At 36.7% G+C, this 13843-nt stretch overlaps 1 protein-coding gene across 1 annotated transcript in view; it reads left to right on the top strand.

Annotated features, from left to right (window-relative positions):
* Nucleotides 1-1152: 1152 nt before the first annotated feature.
* The window catches only part of LOC127988847 (pappalysin-1-like), an 89788-nt gene continuing 77097 nt past the window's right edge, over nt 1153-13843 (top strand). Inside the window, exons 1-2 of the mRNA XM_052591388.1 lie at nt 1153-1663; nt 6564-7635. Of these exons, the coding sequence (XP_052447348.1) occupies nt 1282-1663; nt 6564-7635 (1454 nt within the window). The 5' untranslated portion in view covers nt 1153-1281. The remainder of the gene's footprint in view (nt 1664-6563; nt 7636-13843) is intronic.

The raw sequence follows: 13843 nt of genomic DNA, 5'->3' as shown, positions 1-13843 counted from the left end.
AGAGAAAATATAACATTAAGTAATCATATTAATAAGAAACATGTTCTTGTGGTTTAGAGTTCACCCTAAAAGGATGATGCCATTTATGAGTGTATTTATTTATTTATAAAATTGTAGATCATATACCAAAAGCATGTTAAATAAGAAAAGAAAATATTAATCTGGGGACAGGTCAACAAGTATAGCATTTTACATTTATTTTTCTTTGTAATGGACGATTTTTTTTTTTTTGTTATTTTAGTGTTAGCTTTTCATCGTTAAAGTCGTTATTACACCAATATTTTCAATAGTCACACATAAAAAGCATCATTTTCTTGAAATATTTATCTTGTCCAGTGCACCTTGCGCCTACGTTTGGCTTTATGTGAGTCTTGCCTCGCCATCCAGCGCTGCGCAAGATAATAGGTCGGTGGGGACAAAGGAAAGAATCATAAAAAAATATTCAACTCGCCTTACCAGATTTTTTTTTTATTTTTATTTTTTTTATGAGAGTTCATTGTGTAGCCACTAGAGGGTTCTCAACGCAACGATGCACAACATAAAACACCGTCCCGGTTCAGATACGCACTGAGGAACAAAACAGAAAGCAGGTTGACAGGACTCCTGTCAGAACGAACCCGGCTATTCGCGCTGAGTTTTATTAGGCCAAAAAAAAAAAAAAAAAACCTTGTGACGTAACGACCGAGAGTTGCCCGAAACATGTAGCATTTGACAAATCATGTCTTTTTATTTCAACTCGGTCTCTTCGATTGAGACCGGGGATATAACTTTAATGCACGCGAATCCCTCTGAAGAAATAGACGCAGGTCTCGCCTCTGACCCCGTTCAAACACTCATACATGTAGGCTACGTCTAGAGCAGTGCACGTGATGTGTTTGAGGCACGCGCTTCAAGTTTATTTGAAATGCAGATGAAGGAAAGGTGAAAGGGAAAAGATTTTGACCTCTCCACACTGATTGATTAATAAGTCATCCCTGCAGTTTAATTGAGATCCATTCAATTGGGAAGGTGGAGCACTTGAATGAATTAACATATTCCTTTCGCCCCTCAATCTGTGTTGAAGTGTCTTTGAAAGGGGCAAGGAAAGGGGGTCGTGGCTTAACATTATAAAGGAAAAAATAAGACAGCATTGCCGTCTTGGTTGGTGTTGAATACGCGTCTTGACAGGCTTTTGTAAAAGCAAAAGACCGGGAAAGATCTCCAAAGACGACCGCTATTTAGTATTTTGAAATCATTAAATCCCCTATCCTTTGACAAAAAATCTCTTCTCTCCACTTGAAAATGAAACTTTTGCCCATTTGCACTTGGCTCCTTTGCCTTTTGCTTTTTATCGTGTGCTTGGGATCTGAGTGTGGGACTCCACGGCGAATTGAAATGTCTAAAAGGGACATGGTACGCATCAGGGAAGCCAGAAGTACCTTCCCAGGACCTTGTGCCACACGCCTGCCTCGGGGCAAACGCTCACCTCCCGGGATAGATCGGCACTCCCCGCGCCTGTCACAGGCGGGGGAAAGCAGCCCAGGTCGGCGGAGGGCTGTTTACTTTACCGGTCGAGGAGACCAACTGCGTCTGAAGCCCAATGCAGAGGTGCCAAGGGGAAATTTCACCCTGGAAATGTGGATAAAACCTGAGGGTGGGCAGCGCTCTCCAGCTGTTATCGGAGGTTTGATTTGCTTAATTATGACTTGCATTAGGCTATATTCACTGCAGAAATCATTTCATAGTGTAACTGCAGCATGCCCATGCTTCATAAATCACCTCCAGTGTGATATTAGTTGCTTAAACATTTGCCTCTAGCACTTCTTTTTATAACTTTCACTATTTATGAGCTAAGGCGAGCATGTACCGAGAATAGTTAACGAATATCTCTCCGAGGACGGCACCTAGAGATGCGCCTTTCTTGTTGTTTACAAGCAAAAACTCTTGTAAGGTTTTGTATCCTGTTGGCAGGTTCTCGCCACCCAACTTTTGGTAGCATCTTATAGTTTTAACGTTACCAGTTTAAATCGCCTTTAGTTATTAATATTTGAACGATTCGTGATGTGGAGAAAATCAACTGTTATTATAGACTAACAGTATCGTTTTTGTTGGTTTGCTATTTAATTCATGGCGTTTAAAGAATTTGATTTGTTTACTGGATTATACTTATTAATAATATTATTTACTCATTTTAAACTGCTTTTTATAGTGTCTGTGTAAAAAAAAAAAAAAAAAAAAAATTCTTGATAGCAGCATATAGATTCGTCTGTATGATGCTGAATGATTAAGAAATCGCTTAAACAAATGCGTCATCCCTCTGATGCATAGGCTACTGTGCTCCTTACGTGCTCAGCTCTGCACTCTCAATACTACATATACACCCTAGCTGGCGCCTGTTTTACTTTAGTCTTTATGTATTTATATTTATAATTATATTTTTATTTTAAAATGTGCTTTGAAAGTATGAGCCACTAACGAAGCGCTTGTAGTTTCAAATCGGATAACAAAATCCGTACGTTTTTTTCCCCTTGAAAAATCTCTACTTAGCACATTTACGCATTATTCTGATGGGGATGGAGTAGCATGGTGGGCGTGTTATTAGTTGCTCGGTTGTATTTTTTTTTCCTTCAAACAAATCTATGTGATTTCTTTTCCCCCCATCCCTTTTCCAGCCAACAGAGAGCGTAATAGCCGTGTAGTCGGTTTATGAATCCTGCGTGCACCCCGTGAACCCCGAAAGCACGCAGTTTTTCTAACATGGATGTCATTAGAAATCTACAAAAGAACCACATGCTTATTTTTTTATCTTCACAAATATTAGACAAAACGTCTTACATAGATTAAATGTAAAACGTTAACTTTATATCTGTGTTTTTATTTATTTATTATATAAATAATAAAATACTGAACATATTTAGTGAGACATGCACATATGCACATGCAATTTAGTGGTAGATTTAAGGATGCATGATTTAAATAGCAAATCGTAGACTCAGGACATTGAAAATTAATGTAATTATATATAGCTGGGTACACTGTTTTTAAATAAGCTTTATATCTCCAGAGAGCTGCATGATAATGGATTGATTGAATACATATTGTCAGTGAGTCATCTAAAATTAGTCCACTCTGTTCTCATCTCCTTATAGTCACAGTAACGTTATGAAGCAACGAGGGGGCGCTGGCAGAGTTTATATAGCTTCTCCAACTGCGCATCTAATAGTGCTGTTCAGTAGATTTTGTTTTAAACAATGCATTAAATGTTTGCGGTCCATGGAAGTTGTTACCCTCGTATATCTGCTGTCAGGTCTGAACCCGAAAATATACGCTGTTTTGGAATCAGGATTCTTCAAGTATAGGATTATGAGAAGGAAATGCTTTAAATGTCAGTCCAGATGGGGGAAGCTATAAAATTAGTGCCTTGTCCATCCTTTCTTCAAGTGGTTTTGTTATTGCTTCTTCTTGTAAAGATATTACAGCCCTTGCCACAAAATATAATGGAATGAGCTCCTGCTTTCAGTCAATCAGATCCTCAGACACAAGCGCGTACAGAGAGGTGCTGAGCCTGTTCTCAGACACATGACATTTTTATTAGAAGTTTTGCAGCATGTCTGCTGAAGTTAGGTGGCAACTTTTCATCTGGAATTGCATGCAGTCTGTTTTTAAATTTGAATGCATAGATTTTGCTTATTTTTTTCATTGTTGTCATTGAGTTCTCTGTGTAGTACACAGTGAGATGGGATATTTTATGGCACATTACAATAATAACTTAATATGCACCTCATGAAACTGTCGATAACACCACTTAGAGGTTTGTAAATGATGGCTATAACAATTGAAATATTCAGTTATCATGTTACTAAACGGGATGATTTATGTTTGGTTAGTGTAGTTGTTAACATATTTCATGTTTTTACAATGGTAATTCATTCTTCATGAGAGGTTTATGAAGATTTTATTTATTTAATACATTAATAAACGTATATTAATAAAATATAAAATATCATATATATATATATATATATATATATATATATATATATATATATATATATATATATATATATATATATATATATATATATATATATATAGTGCATACATTTGTACGGTGGTTTCATTAATGTTAGTTGATGCTAAAAATGACCAATTCATTTGTTTCAGTATTTATTAATCTTTGTTAGCTGAGGCCCATAAAATTGTATAAACAGATACAACTTTTGTAATGTATTAGTCAGTATTAGAATTAACATTAGCTATGATTAATAAATGTCTTACAACTATTTTTCATTGTTAGTTCTTGCAATTAAATAAGGTATAACTAATAACAAATGGAACTGTATTTAAAAGTCTTACATATTGTACTGATAAAGAACATTTTGTCTTAATCATACTGCATGAGTGAAAATATTATATATATATATATATATATATATATATATATTATTTTTTTTAAAACAAAAAGCTGATCTTTAAAATATTTTGACACCATATCTAACATAAAATGAGTCTAACAACTTAGTTTAAATGTAGCTATTCGAAGAACAAACTCAATGTAGCCTTACAGATGTTTTAATAAAAGTATATAGACACTACAGGTGGATATAATGTTTTCCAAACAGCTGCTGTGCTTGTCTTTCATTTCGTAATGCTCACTTTGCAGTGCTCTGTCCATGGTGCTGGATACTGAGATTGAATGAACTCAAAATGGATGCTTTCATGAAATATTCGAAAGGATTACAATGTATGCTATATTCTGCACGAGGAGCCAGCGGCATTAATTTCCAAAACTGCATTTTAACTTCAGCATGTACTTAGTTTAATGACTGGATTAATTTCATAAAGTAAGTTAATTTGCAAAGCAAGCAGCATGCAGCATTTGTATTTGCGTGTGAGATTTTTTTCTCCACACTATTTATCATACATTAGTTTTTAATGCATTGTCCTAGTTAAAGCGATGGACAGTATTATTATGCATTGATGGTTTTAATGAAATCTTATTTGTGATCAGTGTATAATGTACATTTTCTAGTGCGTCCATCCATTCATTGAACCCCCATCCCTTTTCCCTACACTGAGCCCCTTGCATGTCTAAAGTTCGGTGCTGGCATGAAATGTACCTGTTTGTTATTTCCCACTTAGTGGTCTCATTCCAGGATTTCACAGATTGTAATTTCCTCAGTTTTATGGCACAATTTATTTTTATAGATGCTGGCAGTGGTTCTGCTGGCAGTCCAGAAGTGAGAGGGAACTACATGCTCCTGACTGTTCTTTAGTAAGGGGCTCCCGAATGAATGATCTCTTTAAAGTGGTCAATCCTAGTGGTCAGAAGATCGTCATGCATTCAGCTTCACTTAATGGATTTAAGCAGTTCAGTCCAAATGTGTTTCCCTGCTGCAGAGGCATGTGTAAATTTGGAGTTATGTTACACGGTTTAAGCAGTAATGTAGCATAGTAACATTTTCCTCTACTAACCTGGTAACTCTTTACTGCTTATTTGCCCTAACTGAATTTCACTAATTACCTCTGACAAACACAATTCTCTCCACTCTGGAAGACCGGAGAGTTCCTCATGCAGAAGACAGATCCACAGATCCTCACTTTCTGTCTTTGACTTTAGGTTTAATTGCTCAGCAATTTACTTTATTAAGAAGCACTGCTGTGTGGATTTGTAGTGCTTGTTTGATTTTTTTTTTTTTAATGAAATGTAAGAATAAATTTTTTTGAATATGCCCTGTATCAGATTTCTGCAGTATTGAAATACAATGATTCATATGAAATCAGGAAGATTATGAAGGACGTGTACCCATTAAATGTAAGAGTACTTTTCCTTCTGGAGCTCAGCGCATGGTTTCCAAATGAAACAGGAAGAAAGGGTTTCAGAGCCCCTATCATAATACAGACTGTGCTGAAAAAGGACCATTTTTGATTTCAAACATCCCTACTGCCGAGGCATATTTCAAGAAAATAGACTGAAAATTCAAGTAACCTTTGCTCTGTTGATACAAGACCACACTGTCTGGGCCTGATTGCTAGCAGATGCTTTCTCGTAGGCCTGTAGGCCTTGGACGTTGTGTTCCCCAGTTTTCTGGATAAACACATACAGTTTTTCGTCACTCTCTGCAACAGGCTGCAGAAACTTGCGTCTGTGGTGTTGCGTCAGTCAGTTTGTTGAACTTCTATGTGCACCTTTAATTATACTTTTGGGTAAATCAGTGTCAGCTAATTGTGTCTAACATTTATGGAGCAGAAAACCTCAGAAGAACACAGTGAAAATCTGCAATTGAAAATGGTAATGGTAAACATTGCAATAAACTTTTAAAGCTTTTTGAAAATATATGACAAAAATATGCTTCTATTGAAGCTCAAGACCATCAGGTTTTACAAGAACTTGTGAAGTTCATGCAGCTTGAATACTTCTGTCATTAAACAAACAACGACAAATTGTAAAATACGTGTGAATTTTTATAAATTCAAAAGTTTTGCTGATAATAGAATTTATGGGGAAAAAAAGCATAAAAATGTGCAATTGTACTGTGATTTTCTGCTTGTTCTTGTATCTAATACCTGTCATCTTCCTGCAGGTCTCTTTGATAAATGCTTCTACGCATCCAGCGATAGAGGGTGGTTATTTGGCATCAAAGCATTCAGCGACCAAGCCAACCGCGACCCTCGCTTCTTCTTCTCCCTCAAAACGGACCGAGCCCACAAGCTCACCACGATCACCTCCAATGCACCCTACACTCCCAATCAATGGTCACACTTGGCCGTCACCTACAACGGTCTCTTTATGAAGCTGTACATAAACGGGGCACAGGTTGCTGTAAGCCGAGACCAATCTGGGGAGATTTTCAGCCCACTTACCAAGAAGTGCAAGGTGCTAATGATCGGTGGCAATGCCTTAAATCACAACTACAGGGGTACGATGGAACACTTGAGCTTGTGGCACCGGGCTCTGAGCCAGCGTGAGATCATCAGATACATGGGTCACAGTTTGGGTCAGTTTGGTGACCTCTCTCAGCTGGTCATTCATGAGAACTTTGAGAACATGTCAAGACGGTGGCTGACAGTGAAAGATGGCAGCTTCCCCTGGTTGGAGGACTCAGATAGGAACCTGGCGGCTGTCCTCAGTGATGCTGCCCTGAAACCTCCACCTTGTGGACAGACTGTATGTGACAATGTGGAGGTAATTACAAACTATTACCAGCTCTGGAGCTTCCGCAAACCCAAGACGGTGCGCTATCGAGTGATAAACATTTATGACGATGATGGACGGTGGCCGACGATTACAGACCACCAGATCAACCTTCAGCACCAGCACTTGAACAACGCTTTCCGCATCTACAACATTTCCTGGGAGCGCACCGTTCACAATGTCTACAACTCGTCCTTACGGAACCGCCTAATACTGGCCAACTGTGATATCAGCAAAGTAGGCGATGAAGTGTGCGATCCAGAATGTAACCACATGCTTACTGGCTTCGACGCCGGATACTGTAAGAGGCAGAGCACACACTGCCCCGAATACAAGCAGGGGAACGGGGTTTGTGACCCAGAGTGTAACTGGGACAACTTCTATTATGATCATGGGGACTGCTGTAACCCCAACATCACTGATGTCACCAAGACCTGCTTTAATCCTGCGTCACCCCACAGGTAATTCTGTAACTCTGCTATTTCAAACCTGTTCATGTTGCGTACTGATTAAGTAGTTAAATTATTAATTCAACTTGCAAATAGCAGATTATATCCAGTATGGCTTAACCCTGTAAAGCCTCACATATGAAATAATAGCAACAAATAAATTAATTAATAAAGTCTTTTTTTTTTTTTTTTTTTATTAAAGCAACAGTTTACTTGAACCTTTAGACAAATTCTAAAGCTACATCTGATAGAAAATGGAGCTCATATTCGAGGAGGAAACATCACCTCAGTTTTATTTTGAAGCCCAAACTGAGTAAACTGATATTTATATGGCCATAAATTCATTCATATGAAATTCTAATAGAGCCTAATATCAATCAGTCTTTATAACATGGTTATTAATTAAACTACTTTTTTTTTTTTTTTTAGTTTAACTTTATTAATCACCTTGGCACAATTAGTTCAGACTGTTGTGTTGCTTCACATATACAATCAACACTTAAACACACATGCAAATACTCAAAATACACAAATACTTACAAAAGATATAGAATGAAAAAAAATCTACTATTTTTATTATATAAGTGTATTGGTTGTGTAACATCTGATTGTCCTTAAACGTCACCCAAGGGGCATCCACTCAAAGTAATAATTCAAAGGGTGTGTGCTGTCTCCTGGTATTTTATGTGCCATCCTCATCACTTGCTGTTCATAATAAAGAAAAAGGACAGGATAGTTTCAAGGTCAACAAATGAATTATAAAAAGCCCTGCGAATAACTCTCCGTAAATTGAAATAGTCAAGCTTCCTCAGCACAAACAATCTTTGGCGTGGCTTTTTTAATCACTAATGTCACTATTGATTTATTAATTTTAGTTGTCTGTAGTTTTATTTGTATTGTGATGAATGATTAAAAAAAAAAAAAAAAAAAACAGGGATGCACCGGTTGACCGGCCATAAATCGAAACAGCTTTTTGGCTTTTTTTCAGCCGATTTTTCCGGAAATGCGCCCGCTTGGCTTGCACACACTAAATTGTAATTATTCGCTGTCATGTCATTTGTGTGGAAGTATTTCGAATCTGTGCGCAGGACACGGGCAACCGTTCAGCACTGGAAGTGCAGAGCTACATGTCTGAGGCACAGATATCAGGAAGCAAACAAATAAGAGCACCTTTCCTGCTCACTGAAGCTGCGTGAGCGTACTGTACCTGTCCTTGCACAAGCCGAGACATCGAAGGGATGTTCAACTTCTCGCGTGTTGGATGAGAAACGAAACGGACAAAAAAAAAAAAGAAAAAACGTTTTTTTATTTGTAAATTAGAACTTGCATACATATTTGAGAAGCCAGAAGTAACCATCAGTTCTGTATAAGATCATTATTTTTATTTTACATTAAAACTACATCGACTTAATTTGATTTAAAAATCACCTGCTGTAGCACACTGAAAAAGTGTTTTATTCATCCAATTTAGGGTAATGATTCACATCTATATTTTTTAACTTGAGCCAATAGTTATTTATTTTTCATTGGCTCAAGTAAAAAAATATAGATGTGAATCATTACCGTATTTTTTTTTTAAATGAAACACTTTGCATCTTTGTTTTATTTGCACCAACATTGTTTGATTTTAACATTTTGGAATAATTTATTTACGTAGCATACTTTTATTTAGTCTCACTGGTAAAAACTTTTTTTTTTTTATTTAAAACCAAATTTAAAAACTAAAACAAATACTGAATGCTGATTAAGAAACATCTTATTGAATGTGTGTTGGTTGTGTTGTTTGGATTATAGAAATATGCAGTTGTTGCCTTTAATTTCACATGGTTACAGTTAATCTTTTAATTTAAGGCCAGTTCTATGTAGTTTCAATCCAATTCAAAAACAAAAGCTAAATGCTGATGTCTGTAACATCTATGTTTGTATTAAATGTAGGCTACTTACTATGCAGTTACTGACGTTAATTTCCAATGGTTACGGTTATTGTTTTCAATAGCCAAAAGCCAGTTTGGCCTATTAAATTCCAAATAAACATCTTGTTTATGCATACTCTCCTTCTTTCTTGTTTGTTGCTGAAAGAAAAAAAAAAACAGAAATCGATATTGGAATCGGCCAGTTTGCTTATAAAAAAATCGGTATCGGAATCAGCCATGAAAATCATGATCGGTGCATCCCTAAAAAAAAAAAAAATACAAAGATCACGCAAATAAATGTTCCTCAAAAGCATGTAGTATCATATTTGTCACTTAAAGGGATAATTTACCCAAAAATGGGTGAAAATTTTATGTTTATCTGCTTACCCCCAAGGCATCTAATATGTAGGTGACTTTGTTTCTTCAGTAGAATGCAGAAAAAGATTTTTAACACAAACCATTGCAGTCTGTCAGTCATATAATAGAAGTGAATGGGAGGTGTAAAGACACAAAACAATCAGTCTGTGCAAGAAACTGATGAGTATTTAAATAGTTTTTTACCTTTGAATCCCCGCAATGTCCGAACTGCCCTGAGCGCGTTCTCAACAGCGGCGTGTGATGCGTCTTCTTCTTGCTTTATGGCGGAACACAGACTTATAAGTGCATTACCGCCACCTATCTCTCAAGTAGGCCATTGACACTCCTTATTGAGTTTATATATAGAGTGTCTATGGACATTGCGGTGAATCAGAGGTAAAAAAAAATAATATATATAAATACTGTTCAGTTTCTTGCACATACAAATTGTTACTTGTCTTTACAAATTGATGTCTCGTCTCGAGCCGCAGAGTCTAATTTGGTTTTGTTTGTGTATGTTTTTTTGACTCTCTATTATATGACCATTCCCATTCACTTCTATTATATGACTGACAGACTGCAACAGTTTGAGTTAAAAATCCACGTTTTATTTCTACTGAAGAAACAAAGTCACCTACATCTTGGATGCACTGGGGGTAAGCAGATAAACATCACATTTTTGGGTGAACTATCCCTTTAATTAATTTTTTTTCTAAAATTATGAATGGATAAGTTGCTTCAGAACAGCAAGTGTTCATCTTGAAATATTTATAACAATATAAAAGTTATTGTTATGTTTACTTTATGAAATTCATTAGATTTCACAGCAAAAAACATGAACGATGACCTGAAGGGGAAAATCATTTGAATTATACTAATTAGAATTATACTTTGAGTTAAAGGCAGGGTAGGTAATAAATTATAAACAACTTTCTTCCAAATTCATTTAAACTTTCTATATATATCAATGCATAATTAAAATGTAAGTACTAAAAAGATAAAAAGAGTATAAAAATCGAGTGACTCAAGACCGTTTAATCTGTATTAAACACAGCTCATTATTTCCATTCGGGACGAAACATAGGATTGGCTTAGGCGACTGTCACTCTCTCGCAACCATGGCAACCACACTTTTGCCACACATGACCTGCCCACTTGCGCGCGTACGTTTGATTTGAGGAATTCAAGAGGCATGGATCCTAGGAATACCAAAACAATTGTAGAGAAACAGCAAGCAAAATTCACAGTACCGGCCTATGCAGTTAGTGAAGGCAAACCAGGCAAAAAAAGGAAGACAGTAACAGTACAAGAAAAGGCAATGAACAAAAAGTCTTTGGATAAACAAAGAAATAAAACGTGAGTTAATATCGGCGTGGCTTTCCAGCGATGCGAGAACTGAGGGAACTCAAGGGGCTGAAAAGTGACTCCTTGATGGCTTTATTTCTGCTGGACAGGTAAATCTTTATTTTTGTATTTTGATCATACATATTTTTTTGTTTATTTTTTCATGAAGCATGTGCCATTAGCACACGTAGCTGCATAATATAGCTTACATAACATTACTTAGCGAGCCGTAGTAGAGACGATAAATAATCTATAGGCCTAGCTCAAGATGATAGCTATAGCGTGGCTTTGGAAGGAGCCCAGAAGGGAGGGGGTGGAGTGAATGGAAATAATGAGCTGTCTTTAAAACAGTCGTGAGAGGTCTACAGACACTCGATTTTTATACTTTCTTTTTCAGAGTACTTACATTTTAATTATGTATTGATATATAAATAAAATTTAAACAAATTTGGAAAAAAAGTTTTTTATATATTTTTTACCTACCCTGCCTTTAACTTAATAATAAAAAATAAAAATAAAATTATGGCAAGGAAAGATTATCTCAGGTTGTAAAATATCATGTGGTGTGACTCCTTAAAAACTGACTATGATATCTATGAACTAATAATATTTAAAAACGTTTTGCGTAGTAAAGTGTGTATGTGTAATTAAAGGTGTAAGCAAAACATGCTAGAACTTAATGGTTACATGTGACATTTTTTAGAGTCATTAGGTTAAAACTTCATGAACTTATAAATGCTGTCAAAGTCAAAATCATATGAATCCAACATGATTTATAAACCTGTCTTTATCGTGGACTCTTATTTCTCATTGACCCATGTACAACAGTTTTCTCTTCTTCTTTTGAAGCTCAAGGTTAGTAGTTCATAGCTGTTTAAAGATTTTGGAAGTACCAGACGCGAACTCTAGGGCACTATAATTTTCTTTTGCTATGTGTGAAGCTTTCAGCTATTTTAATTCTGTTCCATTCATGTATTATGACGTGACGTCCTGAAAACATCTTAACTGCTGAACCGGAGTCAGAGTTCTGGAGCATCAATTAATGCATACAGGGATGGATGCAGTTTGAGGGACAATAAAACACCATGATGGATGAGTCTCGGCCCTGTGACTTGGTGCGCACAGTTTGGCGTGTCTGTACTAGTGAGTTTCAGGCCTGTTCTTATGTGTTTTTATGTGTCCCCAGAGTCCATTTTGGCACTGAATCAGAGCTCGGCAACCAATCGCGTTTTACTCTTTGGGTGAAATGAACTACTCTCGTGGTGACCAGATGTGAAGACTGAGGAGATTGTAGACATAGTTCTCCTTTTTTGTAAGCTTATAAAAGTGATTTGATAGAAAGTGAGTGGGAATGGAAACGGTGTCCCTGTGGACAAACAGGGGAGCCAATCACAGCTTAGAGTGGAATCTCCAACACTATTATTTACGGCATTAGAGACTCTTCTGGGAGTCCTGTTCAGGAAAAAGAGCTTTCCAGAAATATGTTGAGGTTGTGGGGGCACTGGAGACTGTTGGGGTAAAGCTCTATATTTACTCTCTGAATGGTGGGACAAACCAAACCACTCTGCAAGTTTTGTGACCTAGAGTGGGATTCAGAAATCTGAGATTATGCTGGCAATCTTGAATTCAAAATTTAATTTAAATCTGTAAATAAAGTTTTAGAATTTTGATGAAAAAAAAAGTAAACAAAGAAACTTTATGGATTAACGTTAGAATGAATATAAATGCATGTACGTTATAATAAATATTTAAGATTCTTCTTTTGCTCACGCTTCCTGTGCCCTCGTAAACCAAATGGATACCAAAATACTAAACTGTGTTTAACTGAAATTTTAAACATGCATTTTTCCATGATGGAAAGAGGTAGTGTAAGGCGATAGAATATACCGTTTGTACAGTATAGAAAACCTTTACGTCTATGGAGAGTCCCCGTAAACCACATATGCGTGCGTGAGTGTGTGAGTATATGTGTGTGTGTTTGTGTGTGTGTGTGTGTGTGTGTGTGTGTGTGTGTGTGTGAGAGAGAGAGAGAGAGAGAGAGAGAGAGAGAGAGAGAGAATTAAAAAGCATGATACACGCTGATAGAAATATCATACAGCGCTCGCTGTTCCTGCCAGAGTTCAGTGAGTTTATCCTCTTGGTCAATGGTCCACATTCTCTGTGGCACTGCTGCCATCTTCATCTTTCTTCTGTGGTTTTCCTAGTTCGTGATTGGTCAACTTCCGATAGATCAACAAATCGGCTCGTTCAACCACACACGTCACAAATTCAAACCGATAGCTCACAAACTTTTCAGACATGTTTAAAAATGATCGGGAGGTCGGGAAGTGCTCGTAAGGCACTCTGCTTGGTTCATAATTTCTAGCACATGATACGAGCCGCGACCATATGAGCATACACGATTTCCACACAATAAAAAAAAAAATTGCATGTGAACTCGTACAACAGCAAAAATCGCACCGTGTACCTTTACCACCATGTCGTTCCAAACCCGTAAAAGCTTCGTTCGCCTTTGAAACACAATTTAAGATATTTTGGATGAAAACCGGGAGGCTTGTGACTGTCACATTAACTGCCATGTAAATTACACCGTCAAAGTCTAGAAT

Source organism: Carassius gibelio, chromosome A5 (assembly GCF_023724105.1).
Source record: "Carassius gibelio isolate Cgi1373 ecotype wild population from Czech Republic chromosome A5, carGib1.2-hapl.c, whole genome shotgun sequence".
Lineage (NCBI taxonomy): Eukaryota > Metazoa > Chordata > Actinopteri > Cypriniformes > Cyprinidae > Carassius > Carassius gibelio.
Note: the sequence above shows the minus strand (reverse complement) of the source record. Positions and strands in the feature narration are given on the sequence as shown.